Source organism: Rhopalosiphum padi, chromosome 3, assembly GCF_020882245.1.
Source record: "Rhopalosiphum padi isolate XX-2018 chromosome 3, ASM2088224v1, whole genome shotgun sequence".
NCBI classification, from domain to species: domain Eukaryota; kingdom Metazoa; phylum Arthropoda; class Insecta; order Hemiptera; family Aphididae; genus Rhopalosiphum; species Rhopalosiphum padi.
This window is the reverse complement of record NC_083599.1, coordinates 73,325,069-73,346,817: the sequence shown is the minus strand read 5'-3', so window position 1 is coordinate 73,346,817 and position 21,749 is coordinate 73,325,069. Positions and strand designations below refer to the sequence as shown.

Here is a 21,749-nt window from a genome sequence, read left to right as displayed (position 1 = left end):
GTTAAAATATCCGATTTAGAAATTCCATGTAAAATATCAAGGCAGTCGGTTTAGTGGTTGCTGAGAAAACCAGGCAGTATATATAAAGTGTCCATCTGATTTTATTATATAAATATACATTATACATAATAATACAAAAACATTAAGTATATATTTTATTACGTATTTATGATCAAGTCGTAGTTATTAATAATTAAAATAAAATGAATTCTAATAGTATCATGCGCTAATCCTATCCAACTCTCGTTTCACACAGTTTGCGAAATAATATAACAATTTAATAGGTAGAAATGTATAATCCTCTTCAAATTCAAATATTTATTAGATATTGGAGCTATTATACGATATTCGTATCATTTTTAAACTCGTAAAATAAGTCAAAGTAATAAAAAAAAAAATATTAGTTAAGTTAGCAAGACATTTTATTTATTTATTTAAAAGAAAACCACGATTGCTGCGATACACGAACAAGTGCCTAGTGATTTATATTTATTCGTATAATTTAGAATCTAGATCTTATTAAAATTCTATTTGTATAAGTGTTTTCGATATAGTAAGGTCGATTGTGAAGATAATCTAATTTGGTAAATATTTATTAACGTTACTTAAATATGATAACCAACAACTTTGAATTTTAAATTTTGAGCGGAGCGATAAATATATTAATTTTACACAGTAAGTTATGTATGTTTTTTTATGTAAGTGTGCACAATACGTAATGAAAAAAAATGCTTCTATTTTCAACTTTGAAAAAGGTTTCTGATATAGTATTCTATCTAGTTATTACTTTAAAAATGTTAAACTTAAAAATTCCTAATATTTTCAAAATCGTCGAGAAAAATAAACAAAATATTAAAGAAAAATGATAATTGTTATGCTAAACCAGTGTAATATTCGTTACACACTATATAAATACCTATTATACATTAAACACACTATATGATTAATTAACATAAAATATACACACTCGACACTTTTTACACGTCCAAATTATTACCTAATAATATATTATTAAAATGACAAACGGCAACAGTTCGACACTGACCATCAACGCGAGCGAACTCGGCATACAATAATTATTAACAGCCATTTACCAAACTGTAAAATATGTTTTTAATACATTATATACACCAAACGTGTCTTATTTGTTGATAAACACCTCATACTCGTATACAGTACTCTAACCCTCAGCTATGGAAAACTTATCCATAAGAAATAGAAAACCTTCCCTGGATAACTACTAATATCGTAACAAAGTTCCCCCGACCACGTTATATTAGTTTTCGAGAAAATTGATTATTTTGGGGGAGTAATTCAAAAATGAATAGTCATAGATAAATTCAATTTCTATAACATTTTTAGGTAAGTATTTCATATGTATAGAAATGTCAACAAAACATATTTCTCGATGTACAAATGCTCGAAAATGTTATATAAAATCTTCAAAAGTTGTTATCATAACTATCTAAATCATAAAATATACATAGACATGTTTTTTATAAACGTTTAAAGTTCAAAAAAACGTACATGCAAAAATTTTCAAAACAACAAAAATTTAAAAAATTTATAAAATATTAAATGCTTATAAATAAAAGTTGACAATTTAATATAAGGGTTGTCATAATTAGCTTATACTAAAACCAAAATATTTAAAAATACATAAGCTTATTATTTTTTTTATCACTATTTTAATTACTAATTTAGACGAAATTACGACGAACAGCGATGTTTTAATTATTTAAAAACATTATTTGTGGGGGACTTAAAACTTTTTCGCGTATTACTAAATGTAACGACTTTATAAAAATATCAATATATGAATATTATTTTTTAGATAATACTTACCTACGGATACTACCTATAACATAGTCTGCAGGGTAACGACTATTTAAATATAAGATATCAAAGTAGAGCCGTGCAGGGACGTTGTGCATATAACTACTGTTGCTAAGGGTAGACAGACACAAAGGATCTAAAATACTTGTAAGCGACCAGTTCCCGGTAATTATTATTATATTGCCTACTAAATGTCTATAACAATTTATACTCATATAAAATTTGTAAATTCAAATTGTACATTAATAGTTGGCTATATCGTAGTCTTACGGAGTTCAGTAGTCGGTATAGTGTGTGGATATATATCTACATGCGAACTTACTGTCGTCATTACGGGGTGTGTACCTATTAGATAAAAGCCTTACGGTTAATTGTGTGTGAATGTTATGTTATTGTATCAGTCAACAGTTAGTCGTATACCTTGCCATTAACATAATATTGTTAAAACATCGTGCACATATTATCCATAAAGTTTTACGGTAAGATGGTGTGACTCAAAAGCTATTAACAATAGTAAATATGGCATAATTGTATTATAATATAATATAATTATTTAGTGTTTATAACGCAATAAATTCAAATGCACGTCTCGGGCAAAAATTAAATTAATCCGCCGCAATCATTATATGATATTAAAATTAATTACCTACTTTAATAACAATATAAAAAAACATACAATGAAGAACTTATTGATAAATACCCGAAGACTATCTCCATTCAAACCCGTTTTTCATATTATGATACACTGACATTATGTCATTATTAAATTCAAATTAAATAGATCCATTCCGGTGACCAACTCGATAACTCTTCCACTTTTATATGCGTGTTGTAATTTATACTGTGGACACATTAGTTCGAAACATTTTTTTTTAAGACTATAATTGTGTTTAATTTGATTTGTTTGAATAATCTAAAAAATTTAATAAACATAAATGTTACCAAATATAAATACCAGATATATTATACATAATATCTAACCAAATTTTAACGTTCGATATTATTATATTAAATTTAAATATGCAATTAATATTAATTTTATTTGTAATATTGTGGTGTATGTATAATAATAAACTATGGCTATGAATATTCTAATAAACAGTCAAACGGGGACATTGAAGCAATGTATTAAAGCAAAATAGACAAATGATATGACTCATGCTGGTGAAAATGGTTAAAAATGTGGACATTTATACGTCAAACTAGTTAAAATTTACACACACACTACAGGTGAATTCAATTTACTGGTAATAAAGCAAACCTACGTCTGTCCCAATTATATGTAGGTGTAAAACATTTTCATAGCCATAGTTCCTAGCCTTGTGAGCTAACAAGTAATGTAATTTAATTTAGGTACCCTAAAATAAGTGAGTAAATTTCAATTAATTAACACAGGCATAGGTGTAAACATTATACGAAAAGTAGAGATGAATTTAAACGCAGTGAATTATTTAATTTGGTTCTATGTAAGTTGTCATAATACTAGGTAATTTGTATGAATGTTAAGTCTTGGATATTGTTGTATTATACATTAGTATTTTATAATATTATATAAAACAAACACGGAACGTTTATATTAAACTCGATTTTTGGTATAATTTCTGAAAAATATATTGAAAATACCATGCCTACTAAAATTGTTTTATAGAATTATATAATATAGCATATCATTTTGAACATTATGATCTAAAAATAATAATTTAATATTGTTTTAAACAACTCTTAAAAATATAAATAAAACGAATAAGAGACTTTTAATGGATTAAAACGCAAACATAGTACAATGTAATATTATATTATGAATATAAGGTATGTGCTATGTATTTGACGAATATTATAAAACTCTAATGACTCAATGACTTGTTTTAATGAAAGTTGCACACTAAATGTACGATAACACTGCTAGTTATAAACTAGAAAATAAGAAATTCACTAGTGGCTATGACAATGTATATTATCACAGTGAGAAATAAAATCGTATTTGATATGAAAATAAAATAATTATTGACATCACCCTCACTTATATTATTATATCATGGTTTATGGTTTAATATAATATTAAGATATTTCAGATACCTACAATATTAAGGTTACCTACTCTTTATGTTTGTGAAATTGCTTTAGTCTATTATAGTTTCTTATAGTTTCTTGTCTTTATAGCGGCGGAGTTTCATAGGTTTATTGACGTTTTATTACTATGCGGTATACAAACATTTACTCTGCTTGAAACCCAAGTTAATATTTTATCAAAAATATCGCTTAAAATCTGGTTCGTTGTGATTTAATGTTGTATAATAATAAATAATTGGATAATAAACCGTACATGCAGACAAGTTTCTTTGGTACAAGCAAGGTTATATCCATTTATCACTTTCTTGGTTAAAATATTTTGATACCCATTTTAAGATGTGTGTTTAAATTTTTTTAGGAAGAGCTTATTATTAGGTTAAAATCGATTAAATCTAACTCAAGAATACAAAATATCAAAAATTGTTCGAAGATAAATATTACTATTTTACGAGTGAATATCAAATGTAAATAATTGAACTTGAAATGATCATAAAAAATTAATTTGGCTTATCGAAAAATTTTTACCATACCCAAAACCACTCATATTTTTAAAACCCGTAGCATTTTATCATAAATTTAACAAATAATAATATGATTATTATTATTAAAAACAATTATTGTTATTATAAAAGCATACAAAACATACATCAAGTTGAATTTTTAAACAATTATAATGAGCATTCATATATTTTAAGGTGGTGAATTATCAGTCGGATTGTACCTACTGCACTAATGGTTTACGTATATGAAATATTAAACATCAAAGTACTTGAATAAATAGTGTGTTTTCCCGTTAAAAATGTTCAAATACTTAAAAGTTTAAAGATCAAGCGATACATAATAAAACACTTGCACATATAAATTAGTATTGTATATATAGTATATATGAGTGAAAACAGTGTCTTGGAATTTTTCAAGAATCTAATAAGGTATAATATTAATATACGATTATATTAAGACATTTATTAAGATAACGGTAAACTTTAAACGAGAATTTGTTGTTTGTACCTTTGTTTGACGAAGACAAAGTGTAATCAAAATCGTTTCGAATTAAGTTTTAAAACATAAAACATAAAAAACACACATCGTTTAATCTTAATTTAATTAGAAACGAATTGTGCATAAAAATAATAACGTTATTATATAACTTCGCGTTATAGTTGACAACTAGGCGCTTTGATATACCATCGTACGTGTTGGATGTTTCCGTTAAAATCGCCTTGTCAGGACTATGGTGTTAGTTGTATTGGTTTATTTTCACATTGACGTGCCGTGCAACGTCGACATAGATATCGCTATATTCGGTGTTGTAACGACGAGTTCGGCGTCATTAAAAGTTTTGTTGACAGCGAAGCATCTCAATCCAGTGTTTTGGCCCATATAACTACGGTGCTAAAAATGCTGGCCAAAATTGAATTAGTTTAAAGACATCAACAGGGTCGTATAAGCGCATAATCATGTGCCGAACCGACTGTTTTGTAGGCTTATCCTTTTCAGACGAGTAAAGATTACCGCATGTATCCGGTATTGAGCCCCGAGACATTCCTCATACATTTTCTGATATTATTGTATGGCATATGATACATATTTTCATGCCATAAACTTGATTACATTATTTCCCAGTAGGTATACCTCCGAATAATTTCTTAACCTTTTTTCATATTTTAATTAATTTGCCAACCACTCTACGTTACAGATCATATCAAATGTATTAAATTGATTGCTTTGAAACTTTGGTAATCAATCAAAGAAATGTTTTTTAAGTTGTAACTTGAAAAAATTGAAAAGGTCGGTATAAATTCAAATTGTTATAATACTATTAATAATTCACAATGATGAAACAATACGTCAAATTATTATCGCTAGAGCTCGGAAGTTGATGCGTTTTGCATTTTTTTTTTTTGGAACTTTTTAAACGATGCTGGCCACAAATGTGTTTCATTAGTATGTGAAACTGAACAACTAATTTTTATTTTGCAATTTTTTGCATTTTTTGGTGTTAATTGCTTTTTAAGTCATTTTTTCACATTTTTAGGTCGTTTTTTCACATTTTTAGTCATTTTTACTGATTTCACATTAGTCAACTTCTTATCATTATGCCGATAAATTACTTAGAACTTTGAAATTACCACGGACTAAGATTAGTAACTATCCGATTTTATCTCACCGATTACAGTCGTCGTTGACGTGTTGTAATGAATATTATATACTTACCTAAATTTTATTATTTTTTTGTAATATTTTTGAAATGTCGAAAAAATTTTTATTTTATTTTTAAGGACATTTTTTGTAATTTTTATGTCATATTTTGAGTAATTTGTAAGCTTTGATAAATGTACATAGAATTTTATAGTAAAATAAAGTACAATTTAAAAAATATATATATTTTTATTAATTTAAAACAAATATTTATTATTTTTTGAGGTCATTTTATAAGGACTTTTTTTATCATTTTTATGTCATATTTGCATTTTTTAGGTCATTTTTGAATGTTTTTAAGTTCATCAACTTCGCGCCCTAATTATCACATATAGGGACGTCGTTTATATGCGTTAAGTTTTCACCACTACTGAATGCTACGCAAAAAAAAAATAGAAGCACGAAGGACTAAATCTAAAAATTAAACAACACATTTTAGTAAATGATTTGCAAAATATTAGCCTAAGTTTAAGTATCTATACATAAGTGTTGGTGATGACATCGCACATGTTTTTTTTCATATAATTAAACATGTGTATCACACGGGTAATCTTGTTAACAATGTTAAAATATACCATAGTTAACATAAAATAATACAAATATCTAAAATAACTAAATATATTGATTTTTTGTATGGTATTATATAATAAGCAATGGTATAGAATTATGTTTCAACCGAAAATATATGATGTATACGTCTTATACAACAACAAATAATACGTATTATCCAACATTATTTATTAAACTTATGTATATTTTTTTGAACATAACAACCTCAATGTCAAATTTAAAGAAATACTTTTATACCTAAAAGATACAAATTATACTAATAAATAATATTTTTTTAATTAATATTTATAGTCAAACAGTGGTCATCCAACCGCAACACATAATTAATACATACTATTTATCGAAAGGCAGTAAACAATTTTTTATACAAAGTACCTACCTTTTTTTGTTAACAGGTAATACTAAATTTACAATAAATTAAAACATTAAAATTACAAATTAGATTAACTTAATCTAATATATTATAAAACTAAGTTTTTAAAAAATATTTAATAAAATAGGAGTATTAGGTTTTGAGTGTATCTAATTAAATTACTGTAAATGGATGTACTGAATTAAAAATGAAAAATCGTTTTAATCAGTGGTATTAATACGTATTGGTCTAAGTATTTCAAGATCGTCATACTATGGGTATAAAATAATAATAATATATTATGTAATAGTGAAAAGTTTCAAGTCTCTATGATTAATACTTCTTAAATTACAACAAAATAACATAAAATCGTTATTTTTCGTTTGAATATCCAATTACATCCAAATTTAAACTTCAAACGCGTAAAAAAAAGTGAGTTTATGAATTTTTGATATTCTTAAATTTCTATAAAAATAACTTAAAAGAAACTATTTTCAAGGTTTTTTTTAACAAGAATAAGATTATTTTTCCAAAAAAAAATTCAAAACCTAAACATCCATAATAAATACTATAAAATCAGTCTAAATATTTTAAGAATATTTCTGATTATATAAAAATGATAACCTGGTAATGAAATACATAAAGTTTCTATGATATATATGAAAACATATAAGTAACCTTATAAACAATTATCAAGCTTTTTTAAAATTATTAAAATTATTTTTTAAAAACCAGCATTTAAATCAACATAAATCGAAAAAAGAGACATTCAATTAGTGTTTATAAATAGATCTAAAAAAAAAAAAAAATATTTTGTGTCTAGTAAATTTTAATGTTAAATTTTTGTAGACTTTCGTGCACTTCAATTACTCTTTTTAAACTAAGAGAAAAAAAAATCAATAAATTGATTTTGCTGAAACTTAATTATACGCTATGTAAATATAGTTCCATTATCTACTGTTTTTTTGCTATTTATAATAAAAACAAGCAATTCTATAAAACATATTGATAACCAATAAGTATTAGGTATATCGTTATATGATATTACCTATATACGACTTAAAGAGAAAAATGGTTTACAAATGATCACTTTGCACTGTTCATCGTATTTCTATAGTTTTATCATATATTATAACAATAAATTTCCATTATAAATTTTAATTTCATATATTATGTGTATCTAATATTAAATTTTAGATTAAAATAAGTTAAACAAGTTTATACAATATACATGCCTATTTTTTTTTATCTGAAATCTCATATTTTAGATGGTAACTGTGTCTCTTTATATATTTTATATTTTTTACACTTTTCTTTTTTATTAATAATCATTATTATAATTTTAAACTATTAGTATAATAAATTATTATGAGTGCTTAATTTTTTTTAAATACAGTTCTACTAAATTAAGCACAATTATTAAATTTTAAGCTAATTCAAAATCTAACACAATATATAATCATAATTTCAGTATTAATTTTTAAACAAATGATTAAATCATAAGCATTACATTTTATTTTGTACTAAAGATAATTGGGTTCATATTGTAGTTCGTATAGCACTTAAAACGAATTCCGTTCTAAAACATTTAATAAGCACAAATAACTTAAATATTTTATGACTTACTTATCCTAAATGTCACTGTTAAGAAGTTTTTTATAGTGCTATAGTAACTCTGCGAACAATGCAAAATATAAAGTACCATTCATATGCGTTTTAAATCAATAGCTATAAGCAAAAATAAAACATATTTTATACTAAATTCTAATGGTTTGAAATTTGATTTGTATACATCGACATTCTCAGAAAAATATAATATTTTAATTTAAAAAAGTTATAAAAATATGTTATTTATACTAAAAAAAAAATAACAAATGTTTGCTCTAAAAAGAATTATCCATTTACTAATATTACAAATTGATTGAACAAGATTTCAAATTTATTATGTCACTATGTCACATCCTAATATTTTAGTAATCTTGAATAAAACGATTAAAAAATAATACACAATTCGATATTTTAAGAACTGTTTTTTTTTTTTTTTTTAAGATAATGTTAGTATAAATTGATATTTTGCGAAAATTTTAAATATTTGTCAAAAATTGGTGTTACATAATTATAATTTATAACTGAGTTTCCGATAAAAATGTTGTTGTTTTTTTTTTTTTTTGAAAGCAGAAATTATGAGTATATCTAATTAACTACTAAAGATAAATGTCAACAGACTATAAACACACGCACTTTATACTAAAACCAATAAATTCGTCGAACCACTCGTACTAAAAAAATATATGTATATATATATATTATAATGTAATGTAGTATTCCATTTTAAACGGATATTAAATTGTAGTATATTTTAATATGTAATTAATTTTTGTACTTAAATTAACAAAAAATAAATGAAAATTGTAAATAACGAAATACACTTTTATTTTAATCCCTTCGCATATCAATTTTAGTGCAGTGGGAGTGGGATACTTTTTATATAATTTAGGTAATTCAGTTTAGTAAATTATAATTTTAACCGTAGCCAGGAAGATTTAGGTAATACTTTCCAAACATTAATATAATATGTTTTAGTCGGTATATATTTTATTAATACGCATAACCACGGTTGCTGGAAGTTTTTCGGTAATATTATATTCGATAGTGTTAAAATAGTATTAATTATTGAACTTGGAATGGCGTGTCTTTTTTATAGTATTAACACGAGTGCATGCATATGATTATGTGTATATGCGGATGTCTATATAATATTATATATTATTATTTCCACTATCCAGCAAACATTGTTATTTATTATCTATTTATAGTATTGTGTATGATCACGGGTTGTATAATAACAGTGTATACCTATAACGAATCCGCGCCACGCTACATCGGTATGGATTAAACTCCGTGCAGTGTGTATATACATTTTATACCTGTGTTTACGGAAAAACTTTTAATTATAACTTATAAGATGAATCCGACTTAAACACGCGTTTTTGAAATGTCAAAATATGTGACCGCACACACCGCGGTAAGTACTTGGGTCGTCAGCCGTCACTGGCTTTCGCCGTTTTCCTTTCATACGAGATTTTCATATCTACAAGTTTAAAAGCGATCAACTGCAGTAGTGGCTGTCGAATGAAACTTTTCACTTCCGTTCGTCCGTCCGAGCGCACAGGTGTATAACATCGGGACACGGTCTGACCTTCCCCCGTTGTGGAATTCGGGCGTGGTCAATTGACGGCGAGTGGTGGTGACGGTGGCGGTGGTATAGTGGTGGCGGCGGGTTGATCGTGCTCGTGCCCGACCGATTTCTGGATAGGTACCACAACAAATAAGGGCCGTCGAGTCTAAATCAAGTTAGTTTGCGATTTATGTCAGGTGAATTGACAAAAAACGGCCGTTTAATTCGCGTGCTCGAACACGAAACCGAGGCCCTGGGGCAAACCAAAGTTTCGCAGTTGTTCCACTGTGTTTAAATTGTCCACTACACGCAAAAATAACGGTTTATTTGTAAACGATGGCGGTGTATTGTATAGCTTACAGTTTTTAATTTGTTTGAGAACCGTAATTTCGAGCGTACATTTCGCCGGGACTTGGCTTTAATTAACACGTATTTCACCAGCCCCGGCAAATATGAATAATGTTTATATTGTTTCTTTGCAAATGACCAATGTGACTTCAGTGTTAAATTGTATGGTGTCAGTTTAATCGAAAAAATACGAAAACACATTAGGGTCTGGGAATCGCTCAGTATAGTCCATTGCTCGCTACGACGAGAAAAAAACAATATTTTCATTAATCTCCTTCTCATACTTACATCAAAATATCATAGCATTTAAAAAAATACATATACTGAGTAAAAATGCCATTCTCATTAACATTTTTATTTTACAAATAATTCTTAAGACAATATTTTTTTTAAAAAAAAAAAAAAAACTTATTTAAAAATAGATGTGTGTGTGAGAAACGAGTGATTTTTACGTTGTCGTTTTGCAATGGATAATTGTGTCGTATAACCGTAGTTGTATAAATGATAAAATTATTCAACACATATCTCAAAATAGTGTATTTTATTCGCCTAGAGGACGTTTTGGGTGGCTCTGCGTGTATTATACGTTCGGCAGTTTTAATTAAAAATGAATGCAAAAAATATACTTATACACGAACGTTTCGGTGGAAAAAAAATACGAAAAACCTAATTATAAACATTACCTGTGCTATATATTATGTTGTGTGTATATACTCGAGTAATACCAATTTTGATAATGGCATAGCAGGTATCAGGTAAATAGGTTCATAGTAGAATTTAGTATCATTTGACTGACGTCAGAAGATAATTGCATATATTTAAAAGCCATTTACCCGGTATAGCCCGGTAACTTTACCTCTAACTTGTCAGACTGTCACGGTCTAGTAAAAGTCACACGGTCAACCGTCCCACGTATAATTATAGCCCACAGTGGCGCAATCATTGATATTTTAAGCGGCCGATTTAATTATTACAATAATATAAATTAATCATGAAACATCGCCGACTAATAACTAGATTAATATAAACCTAATATCTTTGTAATAATGGTTAAATTTAACTATAATTATCAACACTTTGCAAACTGCGTTAATATTATATTTTTAACTCAAACAATACGAATTGGTTATGCTTTTGTTACGCATTTCAATCGTTCAATTTCAATTTTCAATTATCCTGTTAATTTACTTCTATCTGTTATAAAATAGTGGCTTGTAGCGGTATATCTTATTATATACAGCTGTTTATGTTGTACAAATATAATTTGAAAATGTATTAGAGCTAGACTTAAAAGTCTAATGATCATTGTTAAAAAAAAAAAATAATAAAAAAGTAAATGTTGAACTGCATCTGAAATTTTTTTTTGAAAAAATTCTTGTTTAAAATTATATAAATTAATAATAATAAGCAATAAATATCAGAATCATTCGTATATGCATTTTGAACCTTTCAAAGTTTGTTTAATTAAAACACAAATGTATGCATTCAATATTATCACACAAATCGATATGTACAACTATTTTTTAACTTTTGAATTTGACTAAGAATGGGCGTCATACAGAAAGGCACCGTAAGAACCAAGAGAAGTCGTCTTCATATATATGATTTTATGCCACTAAAACATTTATTTTATTTTATTTTATTACATTGACTATTATTATCTAAGTATTATTAAAAAATAAAATATTTACTTATACATTTTTACTCTTATGATTTTAACTTAATAGACATTAATAAAAAACAATTCAAACATTTTTAACAGTGAATTTTGACCAATTTATCTATGAAAATTAATATCATAATCATAAAATCATGTTGTTATAGTAACTTTGTAATAAAATAAAAAATATAATAATAAAAAAATTGGTAATAAAAATAAAACAAATAATTTTATAAAGTAGATTTGAATAGTTATTTATATTTTGAAATCAGTAAATTTAACATAGTAAAACTTTTTTTTTTTATGAAAACAATAGATATATTCAAAGCTTAATTATTTTAACTATGTAAATATATTAAATTTTGATTTTTTTCAGCTTAAAATTGTTAGTTACCCTTACCCAGCGATTATTGATTTTTGAGAACTTTGGTAACATTTTAAAAGTTTGTTGTATAAAATATTAAAAATATTATTTTCACGGATATTCATCATTAAATCCTTAAAAGAATAAATTTTAACTACCTCCGACTACTTTTCGAAGAATAAAAATAAATTGTTAATCTCGGTCATAAAATAACTGTTTAAAATTTATAAATTGTATTATAGTTATAACAATAAAATAAGTTACCAAATTATTTTAATTGTTTAAGATACAATGCCTCATCCTTAGGAGTTTATACTTCTCTATCAAAATGTTTTCTTGACATAAATTTGAATGATTTTAAAGATATTAAATCTTGTGTTGATTTTATATTTCTAATCCAAAATCACTAGTTATTGAAACAGCATTTTTACTAAAGCAGATGAAATAGACAAGATTTTTGAAAAAGAAAGATCATCAAATATTTTTAATATCTTGTCCAAGTGCAATTTAAACTTTTTTCCGTCGATTTGTTATTTATTCAATGTGTTGGAAACTTTACTAGTATCAACATTAACATCCAAATGGACGTTTTTAACTTTAAAGAGCCTCAAAACTTTTTTATGAAACAGAACCTGACAAGAAAGTCTAGAATAGTCATCCTTTATGTAGGACAATGTACATAGAGGCATTAAAATTGACACTGAAGAAGTTATCAAAAGATTTTCAAATACTTCAAGGAAAATAAAATAAATTTAAAACTATTGATTTTTAAATTGTTTTTTCATGTCTATATATAGGTAATTGACCCTTATACTAATGTGTAATAAAAAATAATTATTGTAGAAATGTAAAATAACGTAGTAACAGAAATTAAAAAAAAAAAATGTTATTTTAATAATTTAATTAATCATTTTCCAATATCATATTTTATTAGGCTTATTTGTGTTTTAAAATTTGTTAGTAAAAAAACATATTTATACTATAACGTATATACCCCCTCCCACCACCATCATCAACAAAAAAAAAATAAAAATATTTTGCCGGCTATGATAAGGTAACAGGGTTTTAAAAATTGTTTCATAATAATTAATATTTTAAATTCAAATAATATTAATTCGCGGTGTTGAAACATCTAGATAAATTTATCTAGAAAATATATCAACTATCTATTATCTTATCTAGATAAAAATCTAAATGTTATCTATTTATCTATTTTAGATGAAAACTCCAGTCATCTACTGTAATTTATCTAGATATTTGTTTTATGTTGTAGAAATTATTTTTATTAATATTATTATATTTATGTTTCTGATAATATATACTATTTTCGTTCGTGTCGTTGCCGTACGTCGACGACAATGATCGGCCTACAACAATTTCTATTATAATATAATACTCGTATTATTATTAGTTATTAGTTATTATTCTGTAGTCATTAGTCACTATGGTCTATTGACTATATCTGTACTATATTGTCACATTGATATTGGTACCACGAAATTTCAAATACTAGCAGATATGTGGGTAATTAAAATAAATTTAATTATGTCAGGTCAAAACAAGGAAAGTCAGAACTCCCTATAAATCATAAATAACTAAAAATAATTATTTCATTTAAAATAAATCCACTGATTACGTACAGCCTATAATTTTTAAGTTAATAGCTTTGATTTAAAGCAGAAATAAATACATTTGATTTCTAATTTATATTATTTTCTATATAATCAAAATTAATTTAAATAAAAACAGTCATACAACAAATTTCACCACTTTTTTTTAAATGTATTAATAATAAATTTTTCCTTTTTTTTTTAAAGGAAATTCAACTAAAAATCTTCTCAATAATTAGTAATTAGATAATACTATGTTTAATCAACGTATGAGATCAGATGAAATTTTTGGACCACTATTCTTAACTAAATATAACTAAAATATAACATTGTAAAACCATTACGGTAATACATTTCTTTTTTCGCTCAAAACCTATAAAACTAAAATTAAACGTAGATATATCTATTCATCAGAATTACTAACAAATGATGCACTACTCGTATCGTTATCATCATCATCATCATCTGAGCAGGAATTATCGTCTTTTTGCAAGTTATCTTCACCAGCATTAATTAATTCTTCGTCTTTAATTTTCAAGTTTGTCACCGATTGATGTTCTCCGGTCGACTTTATTCCACTAGTCTTTGATAAAGAAAAAGGATTGTCAGCCTCATTGGGTTCAATCTGCTGCACGATACTTTCGTCAAATTCGTCAGATAAATCTTTTTTCTAAAATAAATAATATTATATATATAAATATATATTAATAAAATACATCTAACGGAATGTATAAAAATAATATTACCTTCATCAGTTCAGCTATTCCGGAATTCAAATGCGGCGATTCCATTTTATCATTTACTAACATGTTCGGTTTATTAATCACATCCTCGTGTACTTGCCTCATTAGATTCTTTTGAAGGTCTTTGGTGTGATCGCTGATCTCGGACTCGCCGTGAACCAATTCAGGTTTCACCGTTTTCACGTGGACTCCCGATGATGGGTTTCGATCGACGACGACGCCGACGACGTCAACTAATAATGAGCTCTTAGAAATTACCGTAGACCTAATCAGGTGCATAATAAAGTTCACGTAAAAACGCTTATAAAATAAAAATGAGTATTTTAAAAATTAACTGACCTGGATTTAGGTGCAATACGTTGGTTTACTCCAAATGCGTAGCTCTGTCTGCCACCATAACTTTGGTATTTGAGTTTTTCAATTTTTGATAGTAGTTGGTCGTTTGTTTCCTTTAAACGGTTTAATTCCATCTGAAGAGCCTTACTTTTGCTTATCTCTACGTTTATTTGATTTCGGTGGTTCTTATTTAGAAGTTCGAGTTTGTTCATTAAATTCTAATATGACAATTAAATAACACGAAATCTATATAGAAATGTCTACTAATTGTAAAGCCGTATTGTTTCACGTGCATGTACCTGATGTTTGGTCTCTTGCTGTTTAATTATGTTTTCCGCTTCTTCGAGCTGATTCGACAATTTCTCCCTTTCGCCGAGCTGTTTGTTCTTGGTCAAGTCCAACAAGTGTTTATGTTGTTTTTGAACATCCAATAGCTCAGTACTAATCAAGCGATTTCTGTCCTCCAATTCTCTGTATGAATTTTTCATAGTCTTCAGTCGAGTCTGAAGCGTCCGAATATCTGCGCTGTACGATTTAATCACCTGTGGCAGTTGAGCATGTGTGCCCTCGTATTTAGATAGTGCGTTTTCTTGCCGTCTCTCCATAATTTTCAATAATCGATTTTCACCCATCAAACCCTGTATATTCAAATTTTAATTTATCTATAAACATTTTATTTGTCAGGTATTCATTATTCTTTTGGACTTACGTCTATTTGTTCCTGGGCCTCAGACAATTTATTCTGTAATTGTTTGATGCGTAACATATTTTAACTGTTTTCTACTAATATTTAATCACCGACAAATGAAAAGATTATGAAAATACTACGACCAGTGGAAAATAAACATTTGTAGCGTACAACCATACTGCGTCGTACTATGTATACTGTTGGTTCCGTTGCTACGGACGTACAAAATCAATGGAAACGCGCTGAAAACTATTATGTGTAGACCATTTTTATTTAAATGAATTAAGTTGAACGATTATTTAGTTTTCCAAATATTCATTGTTCGTTATATTTAGAAAATACTTTGACCATTTAACGGTATAAAAGCCAACATTTAATTAATACATTTTAAATGGGTATAACATGTTATAGTTTAGGTTATTATTAGGTATACACATTGAAAATGTCATATGCGATATATCAATTATTTTTTTTTTTTTTAATATCAGTGTTTGGTACAAATGTATTTGAATATGTTATTTATTATTTATAAACACTGTACATTAAAAGTCTAGATTAGCATTTTAAACATGAATAGATAATATCTTCAAATTGCTTAGAGAAAAACTAAATTCTAATATTTTCGAAAGTTATATAAAAATATATTAAAAATAAACACTAATTTTATAATTCACTTTCAGTTAACCTTATAAAGTATAAATTTTAGAAAATTAATTCCATAAGAATTGGTATTTTACGTGTGAACATCGAATGTAATCAAAATTTAAAATTCAATAACGCATAACAGTATGATATGTACATTTACACTAAACTTTTTTTTAATTTTTATTGAATAAGCTATACGAGGATTATTATATTACACACTTATCTATCTTATTAAAATTAAAAAAATATATATGAATGTTCACCAACCAGTAATTTGAAAATTTTAATGATTTTAATACATTAACATTTAAACTTCAAACACTTAAAACACTATATAAACATATATATTTTTAATTAAAATATGAATCACGAGGAATCTTATATTACATTGTACTAATAATATTTTAATCATACATAAATTGAAAATCCAATTTCGTAAATGTTTCAGTATTATCTTATTATTATTTTAGGTTTTGAGCGGAGCAATAAATTAATTCATTTTATAATAAAGTGTGTTTTTGTCTGAAGCCACTATTTTTAGAAAAAAAACGCTTTAATTATTAACTTTAAGAAAGGTTTCTAATAGAAAATTTGATTTAGTTAGAACTTTGGTGAGTTAAATGTAATAATATATTCTCTCGTACTTAATTACTTTTTTTAAATAATCGTTAACTACCACCCCCCCCCCTATCCTGGAAAAAATGGTAAATACTTTACCACTCCGCTCTATAGTAGTATTCAATTTTATCTCGTCATTGAGTAAGCACTGAATGTATTATATTTGAAAAATAATTTTATGATAAAAAAAACAATTCTAATTTCTAATAAAAATATTAGTTATTCATATATGAATTTAATACATTTTCGTATATTTCATTTTCACTGTTGTTTTAAAATGTAAGTACTGATAATTTTAAATTTTGATCTCCCATATAAGTACCTACTATAAACCTTTATTTAAATTGATAAGCAGAGCAATTTTTCTGTAACTAAATTCTCTTCGGGAAAAACAATTAAAATGAAAATTAAATATATTATTGTAAAGTCAACACATTCATCAGAATCCAAAATAAAAACATATATTAAAAACTGTTAACATAATTATTAAAATAATTGTTTGGTATCTTTTGTTACCAAAAAATTAGACCGTCTCTTCTTTGAATCTTTTACGCCGTATACAATGATTTTTCTTAGAGTTGAAATTTAATTAGTGATAAACAAAATAAGACTAATGCTATGAAAGTTTTGTCTTTGTTACACCTATTAATTTGGGACTGGTCTTGTTCTTGTAGACTCATAGTTGGCCTGGTCTTGCTGCAAGTTTTTCACTGTATTGTTTTATATATATAAAAAAAAAATACATCTATTATATTATGATTAGAATCATATAGGATTTTTTATAATCTCTAACACATAACTTAACAAGTTATACATATTTATTATATTATTAAAATTCTTCTATTGATCTATTGTAATTGTGTGATTTCTGAACGACTTAACCGTTTTAAATAAAATTTATTTTTGTGTAGAATCCCGGAGACTGGAAGACTATGTATAGCTTATTTATCAATCTATTGGTTATACTGGTTATAAACTTGCTCACAGATGCATTTATTTTATTTATTTTCAGCTCAAAAAAATCAAATATTATATTGTTTATTTAAATGTTAGCCCTTGGTTATAGATTAATATTATAATTAGTCATAATTTGAAATACATACATTTTTTAAAAATATCTTTAGAAGTAAAATTAAAAAATTAAAAAATTATAATCATTATTTTAATGATGCGCAATCATCAGTGCTTATTGACATATGTATTATGTAAGTACATAAAAATGAATGGCAACCTTTATGAATATTGAATTAACATCGACTTCTAAGCATTCATTGAACCTGTCTCGTGTTTTTTTTTATGTTTACATAAAAAATACATCTATAATTAAGAGGTAGAAAACCATAAAATTATTAATTCGAGTAATACAGCTATTCTTTATAATAATATTATATGATATCTAAATACCACTCACTAATCGCTATTTCTCAATAATAAAAAATCGTTTGAACTCAAAATTTAGATTTATGAGTCCTTTGCTCTACATTTGAAATAAGAAGGGTGCTTGAAAATTCATATTTTTTAAGTATCTAAGCTCTACCACAAGAATGTTATTTCAGCCAATGGAAATCTAGTGTTTTATTGTATATAGGTGCCATTGGTTACAGAAAATAAAAATCATTATTGGGTTACTAATCTTGAAAAATTATCTTATTGTTTTCCTTTTTTTTTGTCTAGCGTATTACAAATATTCAGAAATATTCAAAGTGTATTTATCCTATAATTTATAAACGTAAAATTTGATGAAATACGTATAGATACATATTTAGCTGTCTGTCTGTGTGTCTATTTTAATTTGTTACGCGAAACGCTGCACAAAATCGGCTAGTAAAATATATTATCAGTTTAATAAATAAAATATATTCATAATTAAAACATAAATTAGACTGCTAATTCAATTTGAATAATTTTGATTTTTTGGTATTACGTCACTCATTATAAAATGTTTAAGCAACAAGTTTAACAAAGTTTAAATAGGCAATGTTTTATTACGGAAATACACTAATATACCATGTACGTACCTAATATTATTTGAGGTACATAATATGATAGACTATACGTCACTATAACAGTAATAAAGTCCCACGAACGACCCAAAAAATAAAATTTGACTTTCTGTTATTAGTTTAACATTTAAAGTATAAATGGATAAAAATAATCGTATCAGCGGATTTAAAAGTCGGAGTCGATTTCCGAAAAATAAAATTATTATTCCGGACTTACTAATTGCAACAGATATATTATTTATCTTGGCCTTGGAATTACTAGTGCCAGCGTCATCTCGGTATTGGTTTTTTTTCTTGGTCTTGCAACGAAACCCGGCTGCAAGATCAAAACCAATTTTCCGCATCGCTAAATTTAACACTCCTATTACAGTGACCTATTTAATGACGATATACATTCGACACATACTGTACAGTAATTTCGGTTATCTACTTTTGTATATTTATTTTTATAACATTAAACAAACTCAGGTCTTAAAACAGATACTGGTGAAAAAAAGGCATGGACGTTTTGTAATACACATAGCACATAAGTTATACTTTAATATAATATTTACTGTAATTTGAAACAAACCAGAATATTGTTATCCATCACAACGCTCAGATATATAAATACATTAAATGATAAATTATAATTTACTTAATATTATACAAAATAAATGCAATATAATTCTATGTGATACGTGATAATAATAGTAATACATTTCGATTGTAAACGTGTGATGTATAGATATTGTTATGTGTGTGTAATATAATTGTTTTAAACGTTTATATGTTGTAGACCATATAGAAAATTATTAGTCGTTTTACAAAAAGGGGTCTATGCGATGGGATACCCGTTAGCGAACTATTTATTATTTTTCTAAACAGTTGGCTGTTTTTCCGGAGACAGACTAAGAATACTACTCAGGCTTTTTAAAAACTACAGTTATTATAATATGTAAACTGCTTAGATACTTATTTAGTTGTGTACATATAAATACTATATAGTGTATTATACAGTTTTTGACTATTATATAACATTATTATATTTACCTATATTACAAATGAAAAAATAAAAACCAAACGGCCAGATATATTAAGGCTTTTTGTATGCTTGTGAAGTTGTTAACGAATTACTTAATGTCTATCTTTGGGCTTAGATACGGATTGACGTATAAACAAATACAATTTGTAAACATTAAGTAAATATAAATCAATTTGTATCTTTTCTTTTTAGTCAGTTATTTACTAACCTTAATACGACTAATACGCTTTAAAAACAAATAGACGATATAATAATAGTCAAAACTGTACAATACCATACAACTTCACCAAATATACTGTAGGCATGACATACTTGTACAGTTTACATATTATTATAATTATTTTGTTCTTTTATTTAATACGAGTAATAAATTACAATAAAATTACCAGATAATAATATTGTAGTTTTTAAAAGGACTAATTGCTATATTAGTCTGTCTGCAATAATCCTGAAAAACAGCCAGTCGTTTGTAAAAATAATAAGTAGTTTGCGAACGGGCTACCCCGTCGTAGAGACCCTAGTCTTTTTGTAAAAAGATTAATTTTTCATATGTCCTACGCCCCATCGCAACCTACCTATGAACATTAATTTTAATAGTATAGTTACATTTAATCCAACATTAACCCGTCAACCACTAACGACTCCATATAATATGGGACCATATATAGAGTTATTTTTAGATATTTTCGCATTTAAATGGATAGACAAATTTTTCCACGATTTAAAATAATTTATTGACTGATTCGTCAATACTTATATATTACAAACAGCTTTTTCTCAGTACAGTCGCGCCTTGTTTAAGTGCGATATTACAATTCCAACATTAGTATTCTATTGATCATTGAAAAATATGAACACCCCACTCGGGTAAATTATTGTTTTATATTTAAATTTAAATTGTTTATTCATTGTTGAAATTCAAATAAAGATACGTAAATATTTAAATTATTCAATATCCTAAATATACATGTGATTGTTATGCATTTAATACAGTTTGTTATAAACCTGGGCAACATATTTTATTGAAGAATGCAACCATTATTTAAAACAATACAAATATTAAATTATTATAAATAAAAGCGATAATATTTCCTATAATATATCATTTTAAATTCAACAAATATGATATTATGTTAAGATATTACCAAAATAGATTTGGAATGGTACACCACTCGAAAATAAGTTTTTTTTCGTGTCATCGTTGCGAAAAGCAATTTTCTACGAAATAGTAAATTGACAATATAAGAGAAAAGCTTTTCGTATGTGATATATATCTTAAGTTATTCTTTCAAAAGTCAAAATAGCGATTTAACTAAACTACTAAATACACATCAGCTCGTACACGAGAAAGAAACGGTTTTCTTGTGATTTCTGAATAAACCATTATCTATAAGTGATATCTGACAAAGTATAATATTATGGGACTTGTAGTGGTACATTACAACAACAATGCAATGCAATTTACAAAAGTCTTGAGTATTATAATTTTTTGATAAATGGAAAGT

At 26.2% G+C, this 21,749-nt stretch overlaps 1 protein-coding gene across 1 annotated transcript; it reads right to left on the bottom strand.

The window, feature by feature from the left end:
• Nucleotides 1–14,335: 14,335 nt before the first annotated feature.
• Nucleotides 14,336–16,395, bottom strand: LOC132926553 (filamin A-interacting protein 1-like). Its single transcript, XM_060990922.1, has 5 exons — nucleotides 15,976–16,395; nucleotides 15,566–15,904; nucleotides 15,270–15,484; nucleotides 14,934–15,195; nucleotides 14,336–14,857 (listed from the first exon to the last, which is right to left on the bottom strand). Exons 1-5 carry the CDS (start codon nucleotides 16,030–16,032, stop codon nucleotides 14,591–14,593), a joined length of 1,140 nt encoding a protein of 379 aa, XP_060846905.1. The 5' UTR covers nucleotides 16,033–16,395; the 3' UTR covers nucleotides 14,336–14,590.
• Nucleotides 16,396–21,749: the final 5,354 nt, after the last annotated feature.